The following is a 9,758-nucleotide window of genomic DNA, read 5'->3' on the forward strand; positions in this document are numbered from 1 at the left end:
CGCTGGGGTTGGCTTCACAGCCGCAGTTCCCAGGACAGATTACAGAGGGGCTCCCAGGAAGCGAGCAAGATTCCAATGGTGAGTTAGACCAGGGATCAGATGCCTTCCTGTCTGCCCTGCTCCCTGCCAGCTCTGCTGAAAGTAATGGAGTATCACCAGGTAGCTCAGACATGGGGTCAATCTCCAGGGTTTGGTCCACAGGGCAAAGGGCATGGGTCTCTGTAGGCCCAAATCATGCCAGCCTTGGGAATGGGTGAGCACTGGAGCTTGGAACAGAAGTAGAAATGGAAATGAGGATGAGAAAGAACCCAGATCAGGGGAAAAAGCAGATGACATGGACAAAGGGTGGCTAGGTCCTTTGCCTGCCTTTCTTTCAGTCTGCTGGAAGAGGGCTGCAGGTAGGTCTCTCCAGAGCCATTCCTCTACCCACTGCATGCCCTTTTGGGGGATGTGCTAGTAGGATGAGTTATGCCTTTTCTTTTTGCCTTTCAGCACTGAGGCTGGGCTCTGCCTCCCTCATAAAGGTGAGTTCTTCTGTCCTCACTGCAGGCATCTAGCAGGGCTCCCAAGCTGTTGCGCATCCTCTCACATCAAGTTATTTTGGGTCCCCACCATTTTTTTTTTGCCTGCCCTGTCTCTGAGATGTGGCTCAGGAATGGAGTGGGGTTTTTCAGGCCCTGCTGCTAGTGTGCTAGGTGGGAGTGCAGACCTTTGGAGGCCAGGACAGGGTGACCCTGGAGGCAGGCAAGGAGAGATGTGACTGTGAGTCCATTAAGGCGCTTTCCCTGCTTTGCAATGCTGCATTGGGAGGGCAGGAAATGACATGGCAGAGGGATTAATCCCCCACCTGCAGAGCCATGTGCTGTTGGCTGGGTTGTGGGGGGGAAAAGGTGTTGCTGCCAGGCGCCAGCAGGAGCTCAGGAGGTGAGAGCACAAGGTCAGGGGCCTCTCTGAGCTGAGCAAATGGAATGAGTTTCCTGGAGCTTGAGCAGAGCCCAGTGCCTGGAAGTGTGAGTGACTCACTGGTGAGAGGCCTCTTGGCCGCTGACTGACTTCCAGGGAGTCTGCTCTCCACTTTGATCACCAGTCATCCTTCCCGGGGTAGAGGCACCCCCTCTCGCATGCACACGCTTTGCCAGGGGCTGAGGCCTGGCTGCAGCCCCAGATACGTGGGTGTCTCCTTCCTTCTCCATGGCTTGTCCCTTACAGAGCCGAAGGTGGAGCAGCCACGTAAAACCAGCCTGGCTGCTGTTTGCCCTGAGACCATGGAGGCAGCACCTAGAGGAGCTCATCTTGTAACCTCAGCTGACTGCTTTAGGTCCCCCAGTGCCCAGCTCTTGGCTCCCCAGTTAGACAAACAGCATTACAGCTTGGCTTTTGTGATCCTGACCCATCTCCCTTCTTTGCAGATGACCTTCTGATAGAAGCTGCCAAGAGTGGCAACTTCAGCCAGGTAAGCACTCCCACCATGTGCTGTGATGTGCAGCCAGGGCTGGCTCTGAGCACTGGTCCAGGGCTGGCTCATATGCCCCTCGGGCCTGTGGCAAGCCCTGCCACCTGGACTCCACTGTTTTCCTCTAGCCGCTCCTGTTGAGGCCCTTCCTTCAGGCAGTGCCCTGACCGGGAGTGGTGGGTGGAAACCAAGCAGGATCCTGGCAAGAAGCCTCGTTACTTGCCAGGGGGATGTGGAGGCAAGGGGCTCGGCAGTGTGGCTGAGCTGGACATAGTTCCCCTCCTGCTGAGGACCCTGGGGATGCGAGTCCAGGGGCTCGGGGGTTAGAGGCGAGCTGGGAAAGGAAACTCATCCGGAGCTCTCTGGCAATCCTATAGTTCCAGGAGCTGCACCGGGCTGGAAGAGACCTGATGGTGCGAGATTCCTCAGGCCAGACCGTCCTCCATCATGCCGTCAAATCAGGGAGCAAGGATATTGTCAAATACATCATTGAGAATGGTGAGCTGGGGCCATCCTGCTGTCAGCAAAGTGCCTCTCTGCCAACAGAGCCCAACCCTCTGCTTGGAGGGGATGCTCTTGGGGGCAGAACCCCTTCCTTCTGGGTTTGTTACATCCTCCCTCTGTGGTGCAGGCTTTCCCTAGCATCTGTCTTCTGGAATTGGAATTCTTCGCAGCTCCCACTGAAGTGCAGGCCGCTTTGTTTTTATTTAGGTATTTCTCTTTAATGGTGTCCACAAGCAGCTCTTCTTCCCTGATCTCAATTGAGGGTCAGAAATGCAATTGCTCACCTGAATGCTTTGGTTGGGAGATGAGCTCTGCAGACAGCATGGAAATAGCAACCCCTACAGAAAGATACTTTGTGTTACTGGGGAATAGGTGGGTCCATCTCTGTCCTGTAGCCTGATCTCACTTGCCCTGCATTGTATTTCTCTCACCAGCCCCTTCAGATATCCTGGATGCCACAGAAGAAGAGAAGTAAGTTGTTGGGTGATTTGTATTACCTGTTGTCCAGACCCTCTGTGAGGTGATCAGTCTTGTTGGCCCTGCTTTTACACAATTGCCCTTGCTCTAATTACCAGCCATGATTTCCTGTCCATTCTTGGACTGAATAACCCTTGAGCAGCATCCTCCCTTTGCGGTCCAAGGCTGTCTGGGCTGGGAGCACATGTTGCTGGATAAGTTGCAGCCCACTGTGAGCTCTTTCAGCAGGCCGAGAGCAGTCCCTCGCTGCTGTCTCTGTACATGCTGCATGTCCCCACTCAGCATGTTTGGGGTGGGGATGTCTCACGTCTCCTGCTTTCTTCTCCTCAGTGGCGAAACCAGTTTACACCAGGCTGCAGCCTTACGCCAGCGCACCATCTGCCACTACATTGTGGAGGCCGGGGCTTCACTCATGAAGACGGACCTGCAGGTGAAGGTGGGAGGGCTGGAAATGGGGCTTTCCATGGGGACCACAGGGGTCAGTGGGAGCAGGGCCTTACCGGGTCACCAGAAGAGCAGGAAACGAGTCTTTGGCTCGAGTTTTTGCCAGCTTACAGCCTATATGTGGAAAAGGTGTGCAGGCCCAGGAGAAGAGGAGCCATTTATGATTCCTGGTGAGTTGACATGAAATACAAATGCTCACCCAGCAGAGCCTACCCGCTCATCCTGCTCCCAAGCTGCATAAGGGGTTAAATCCCTCTCCTCCTTGCTCTTTTCTGTGTGTTGTTTTATTAAATTAGAAGCGAGAGGCTGGAATGTCTCATCCCTGTCTCCCCCCTTTCCACCCTCTGAGGTCACAGCAAGGACAGTCTCTCTGACAAGTTCCCTCCCAGCTGCAGGGCTCCCCCCGCTCTCCCCCTTGTGGAGCTGGGATGGGAAGGCTAGGAGCTCTTCGCATGAGCCAGGCCAACAGAGAGCATTACCAGGCAGCCAGGGCACTTTCTGTCACATGCTGAATTAATTGAGATGTGTCTTGGTGTCAGGGGTTTGTGCCAGCCCCCACAGAGGAGTTGTAGGAAAGGGACTGAAGCTGTGTTTTGATACACAAGGTTCCCAGGGCTGGCATGCAGTGGAGGGGAGGTGGCCATGTCTAGCAGAGGATCCTAGCGATGGGCTGTAGCAGAGAAGATACAGTGACAAGCCAAGAAGGTGTAGTCTATGGGTCTGGGACACGAGAAAGGAGCCCAGTTGGGGATCCAAACTTGCTGGGGACTCAGACCTCTGGGGACTCAGACAATGAGCAGCCCCTTTGCCAGCTGCCAGGGAGATGTCATGCAGACAATCTCTGGCTCCCGATCAGTCTTCCTCCTTCCTGGCCAAGGCTAGGGCTTTGCACAGCACCCAGAGCAGGGATGGCTTGGCTGGAGACTCAGCCCGCAGCCATAGGAAGAGAAGACAATGCCCAGGTGAGGGAGGCACTGGGAAGAGCCAGGAGGAGAGGGCAGCTCTGGAAGCACAGCCCCTCTCTGCCAATAGTACAGAGGCCCTTTGTGGCAGGAGTGCAGGTCTCTGCTGAAGCATCTGCCTGAAGCAGATGAACAGCCCCAAACCTGCCAGCAGAAAAGGGAGCCTAGTTCAGGAATGACAGACTCCCCCGGGGAATGGGGCTTGCATGTGCCTGTGTAAATGCATGTCTGGGTTTGTAGTTGTCTGGGGATCTGTCTGCTCTGCTGCGCTGACCTTGCATAGGCCCCAGGTTACAAGTTGCCTGCACAGGCAAGAACCAACCTTGTTAGAAACCCCACTGCAGGAACCCTGTGTCAGACCTGTAACACAGCTGGGGCATGGGTTTGAAACAGCGTGGTCCTGTATCCCACAGCGTTGGGGGAGGCTGGTCTTATCGGGTAGTGTGCATCAGCCTGGCCAGGCAGAGGGGCGCTGGGAGCTCTAGTTTCAGGCTGCGGATCTGGGTAGGCAGGGCTTCTGTAAGCAGACAAAAAAGAAACTCAATTCCATCTCTGTTTTTCTTCCCCCCTTTGTTAAATGAATGTTTGGATTCAGTGGATACAGAGAGGAGGCCCCCTGAGGAGAGCTGGGGCAGTAAAGCACAGAACAGTCTCCGTCCCCCCTACCTGCGTGTGCAGGGGTGAGGGCAGATCTGTACAGGGGCTCTGTGGCATGGCCAGGCTGTGGTGTGTATGGAAGAGGAAGTTTCTTAGTTAATACATACTTCAGTGTGAGAATGGGGGTGATCCTAGGAGTTCCTATGTATGTGTGTGAGCATGAGAGAGAAGGGAGACCCCAAGTTCCAGCCCTGTCCCCATGGCATACCTGATTGCACAGGGGAGCCGTGTGTGTGTTTGGCATCTCTCTGCCTTTGTGGCGGCGCATGCAGGTGGGCTCAGGCTTTTGTCCACAGTTGTATCCACGTATGGTGGAGACTCCACATGTCTGACCATTGCTTGTGCTGAAGAAATATAGCTGTGGTTTGTCCTGGAGGTCCTTGCACCCCGCTGCAGCCACCCTTGCCCTGCTGTGCACCATGGGAGAAGGTGGGCAAGCTATGCTTTCCTTCTGGGGCTGGTTTTCAATGGCAGCGTCAGAATGCCAGCTTTCCTTGGCCTTTCTCAGCAGAGGATTTGGTCAGCACCACAGAGCCCGGGCCCTTAACGAGAAGGAACAAGGAGCAGGGGGAGAGAAGGGGGAGAGGAGACGTAGCTGAGAGCTGTTAACAGATTTGCTTTTTATGGAGTGCGGGAGTTCATTAGTGGACACAGGCCAGATGGCTGCAATAAGCTGGTGAAATGTGATCCTCCTCTGGGAGCGGGAGCGCTAGTGAGGCTGCGAGAGGGAAGGGGGGTTGGTATTCCCGGGCATTCCCCAGACATACTCCTCATTCCTCACCCTCTCCTGCCTGCCTCCACAGCGCCAGAGAAAAAAGCAGGTCACAGTGACCAACCTTTGTCTCCTTTTGGTGCGGCAGGCAGGCTGGGGAAGACCGGGGCTAGTCTCTGTCCTGGCCGGCATGTGGAATGGGTGTTCCTTCAGGGAACTGTTTCCAGCCTCTTAGCAGTCAGGCATGCTTTCACTAATGTCCGCCTTGGCACATCACCCACCTCAGGGCTTGGCTGTGGGTACTGCAGGCCCCCATTGGAGCCACCTTCTGGAAGGGTGAATCGGGGGAAAGGGACCCTTGGGTGCCAAGAGTGGTCCACAAGGCAGCGCTCGGTGCTCTGACGTGCTGCCTCCCCTGTGCAGGGAGACACTCCCAAGCACAGGGCTGAGAAGGCCAACGACCCCGACTTGGCTGCCTACCTCGAGAACCGACAGCACTACCAGATGATCCAGCGGGAGGACCAGGAGACAGCTGTGTAGTGCTCAGTGTGCCTTAGCCCAAGCCAGCTCGGGCAGGACAAGAAGAGGACGGCAACTGGCAGAGCTGTGAGTCTGGCCCAGCCCTCCCTAGATCTTGGCCTGGTCCCGGAAGAGATGGAGACAGCAGAGCTCTGCCCCAGGCTGCTCTGGGACTCTATTTATTAGGACAGTGGGAATTTGGGATTTGAAGCCTGGCTCTTTGTGTGTTCCTGTTTCGTTCTTCCTCCACCATGTTCCCTGCTGTGGCCTGTTGCAGCAGGCAGGGATGAAGCCGTCTGTCTCCCTTGCACATGGGAGTGATACCAGTGTCCCCATAGGCTCTTGCCTGTGATCTTTGTGGGATATTGTTGCTAGGCCCACATCTGGTTCCTCCTGTCCTTCCCAGCACAGCCACAGGAGGCACAGGCTGTGCTGGGCAGGCTGCAGGATGGTCTGCGTGGGGGCTGTGGGCCTGAGACTTGGCCCAAAGGAAGCACCACGATTCTCACTCTTCTTCCCTCGTGTTGGTCTGGGACTGCCCTGGATCTCTGTATTGCCCTACTGGGGCCCTTTTGTCACAGGAGGAAAGTCCCTGACATGTTTGAGGACATGCACCCAACCTTTCCTCAGAGCAGCTGGGGCTGAGCACTGGGGATGCCCTGTTTTCAGCCACTGCCTTTCTGGTTGCTTTTAGTGTTGTTTTGAGTGCTTTGCCAGTCCACAGTCTGGCATAGGATAGGTATGGCACAGAGAAAGGCTATTGAGCCCTCCTGACTCTCCGTCCCTCAGAGGTCTGTGTAGGGGCAGCCTGTGCACATGACTGTCTGCTGAGCCTCTCTTTGTGACTCTGCTGTACCATAGCTGTGGTGGAGAGCTGCGCTTGGCCTCGGCAGTGGTTGGTGATGGAGGTTCTTACATTTCCCTAATGCTCTAGTTAGCTGACTTGGATACAGCTGCCCTTTCAGCTTTAGCTCCCGCACAACATTAGAAGTGACACTCGACTGGAGAGGCAGCACCAGGGTCAGTGCTGCTCTCAGGGGTTCCCCCCAAACCTACCGCACCCTGTGAACTTGCGTCCTCTGAGTCTGAATTCTGCCATCCTCCTCAAAACTGGACATAGGGCTTTGCAGGAAAAGCTGTGGGAGCTCACCCAGACACAGGATTTCTGGGCGGGCAGCCAACTTGACCTCTCCAGTTTTAGCAGAAAGAAGGATTTGGATGTCTAGAAAGAAAACATCAGGGATCTCAGAGATTTCACGTGTGCAATGGGATGGCATTTCATGTACCACCTGCCACAGGGCACAAGGGCACGATGGCCCACCTCCCCTGCAGATACAATGCGTGCTGCAGTAGGACACCAGACCTGGAGCAAGCTTTTGCAGCACCAACAGTCTCTGAGATCAAGAAGTGCCAGCACATGAGGTGAGCAAACAGCCCTGGGGGTTGTGTACCTGCTTGGCGTGTTCAAGTGAGAGGCAGTTGTGAAACTGGTCTAGGTTGCTGCTTGCAGGGTACCATGAGAGGATGTCAGGGCATCGCTGTCCCATGGGGGTCTGTGTGGACCCCACCATCATCCTGAGCTCAGCCAATGTGTGAGTCTTCACAGCAAGCTGTGGCTGCTGTGTAGTGTTAGGTGACACCTTTCAAATCTTTCGTAATGCCAATACCAAAAAAGTATCACAATACCACTGAGAACCACAATACCGTTCAGGCTTTTGGTCAAGGGGCAGGGAGTTATTCTAGAGGACCAGGGGAGTTGTGGCAGGGAATAGAGGCACACTTGGGGCCAGGGCAGTGCAGAGCGGAGCACGAAGGCTGCTATCAGGGATCCAGCAGTAGTATCGGCAATTAATAATGTTAGTATCCCAATGCATTTAGAGCTGCAATACTACAGCAGCATCAGAATTAGCCAGCAGTGCTGCTCACTAGCACACTAGCAACAGAAAGACAAGGTACAATTGTCTTCTCGAAGGTGCAAAGTGCTGCCCCCCAGCCGGGACATCCAACCTGGCCTGGAAGAGTTTACAGCTCCAGCTTGCCACCCTCCATCCGCCTTTCTCCCTAGTTTTATATGTTCCCTTAGTTTTTGTACAGGTAGTTCAGACACACACTGTCCCCCTCCCTGCCTGGCCCCTTTGTGTGCACGCGTGAGCTGAGTTGCTGTGCAATTCCAAGCCTGGCTTGTTTTTAGGCAATGGCGGAGGGGGTGTTTCGTAGCTCTGCCCATGGAGGGCAGAGGTTCTGTGCAATACCTGGTTCTGTGTTCCCTAGATGCTGTCGTAGGACTGTATTTTTGTAAGGGTGCAAGCTCTACCAGGCCGACGGCCTGGCATGAGCCTGTATTCCCATTGCTTTTCAACTTTGACTGTTTGGATGTTGTTGTTTCTTGCAATTGAAATAAAAAGATGGATGTTTTCCTTCCTGTCTCCCTCCCTCCTTCCTTCCCTCTGCATCTGCAAGAATGTGGTGGATGCTGTACGAATGAAACACCTTTTTTGGTGTGAACAAGGTTTTCCCCCAAGGCTTTGGTTCCACATCTTAACCACAGGCTCAAAGTACTCTGGGAATTTCCCTGCCGGATCAGGTTGTTGGTCCACTTCCCTGCACAGCAGCCTTCTAGCACAATTGCTGGATATGGGGCCTTTCTCATGTGAGATCTCCCCCATCAGGGATGCTCTGTGTCATACATCAATATTTATTGTAACGTGAAACAGGGAGAAAATCCATCGCTGTCCAAAGTGACCTATATGAGCCTGAAAGCGTGAGTCATGAGCTGCCAGCTTGCTGTTCTTCTTGCCTTACATTCTTTTCTGGGACAGGAGACGGCAGTCCCAGAGTCAGGCCTGACCTGTCCTTTGCAGCTGCACGACTATTCATTGGCTACTACAGCAGCATCCAACCTCCAAATTTCAAAATGTTTCTACTTGTGTAATTTCCTCTAAGGCCTCTGCTGGGGATGAATTTGCTTTCCCAGCAAGAACAGAAGCCAGGGCTTTTCCTATGCATTCTCAGCTTTAAAAGGGAGCATTTGGTTCCTACTTCTAGTGCTAAGAGCTGGGGCTGCAGTGTCAAGGTTTGGGGTTATCTTCCCAACTCTGACAGGAGGACTGTGATATGATTGCAAGAGCAAGGGGATTAAGAGTTCTGCTTCCAGCTCAGCCACTAACTCATAAGGATGACTGTGGCCAGTGCTATTTCTCTTTCAGAGTTTCCTTTGGAAAACAGAGATAATAGAGCCTGCTGTGCCCCACAGTGCTGTGGTAGGGAGTTGGAGATGGATATGGTCTGTGATTCATACCATAAACTCAGATTTCTGAGGGCAGTTTGGCAGCCTGCCTGTCACTACTGCCTCCCCCTCTCTGCCTGTAGAGAAGCAGCCTCCTTCCCCCAACACATTGTCCCTTCCACCCCCAGAGCCTCCCTTTCATTGATTTCAGCCTTTAAGCTTCTGCCTAAAGCTAACAGTGGGATTCTGTAATGGATGTAATGCACACCAAATTGTCCCAGCCCTCCTGGGTCAGTGCCCAGGGACTAGATGTACACGTGATTGCAAGGAGAGGCTGATTCCAGTTCAGTGCCCAGACCCAGCGTATTGGCACTTGGCCCGTTTCTCTGCAGCAAGGACTGTCAGTAACCATGGCAATGAGAGTTTTCCAGCTGCCCTGGTGTCAAATTTATGGTGGGGGAGAAAAGAATTCCCAAATGCAATTGCTCTGATGAGGGGTGTTAGGAAATGGGCAGTCTACCTTCAGCTTCCTGCCCTGGAGAGAGTTGTGCAGTTCTGTACAAAGGTCTTTAGGTTCCCTAATCTCTCCCCTGCAGAGGGATGCAGAAAATCAGGCCAAACACTGTAAAGGTCTGTTTGACCTCCCATGCCATGGCAACACACCTCTGCTGGGTGTAGCTGGGAGTGTGCACACAGACAGCACATGTGTGGGTATGTATGCACACTCATGAGTGCCATGCAAAAGCAGCCCTAGCTAAAGAGACCTGGGGTGACAGCAGTTGACCAAGTTAATTATTACCTGTG

At 53.8% G+C, this 9,758-nt stretch overlaps 1 protein-coding gene across 10 annotated transcripts in view; it reads left to right on the top strand.

Moving 5' to 3' along the window:
* Positions 1-8,145, top strand: part of DGKZ (diacylglycerol kinase zeta) — a 57,249-nt gene extending 49,104 nt beyond the window's left edge. For 7 of the 10 annotated variants that reach the window (XM_026107523.2, XM_064512659.1, XM_064512661.1 and 4 more), the window contains 6 exons: positions 493-524; positions 1,410-1,453; positions 1,831-1,951; positions 2,392-2,428; positions 2,765-2,870; positions 5,633-8,145. In XM_026107523.2, coding sequence (XP_025963308.2) covers positions 493-524; positions 1,410-1,453; positions 1,831-1,951; positions 2,392-2,428; positions 2,765-2,870; positions 5,633-5,749 — 457 coding nt within the window. In that variant the 3' untranslated portion in view covers positions 5,750-8,145. The remainder of the gene's footprint in view (positions 1-492; positions 525-1,409; positions 1,454-1,830; positions 1,952-2,391; positions 2,429-2,764; positions 2,871-5,632) is intronic. The other 3 variants (XM_064512663.1, XM_026107519.2, XM_026107521.2) reach the window with 1 other exon arrangement.
* Positions 8,146-9,758: the final 1,613 nt, after the last annotated feature.

Source organism: Dromaius novaehollandiae, chromosome 5, assembly GCF_036370855.1.
Source record: "Dromaius novaehollandiae isolate bDroNov1 chromosome 5, bDroNov1.hap1, whole genome shotgun sequence".
Classification (NCBI taxonomy): Eukaryota; Metazoa; Chordata; class Aves; order Casuariiformes; family Dromaiidae; genus Dromaius; species Dromaius novaehollandiae.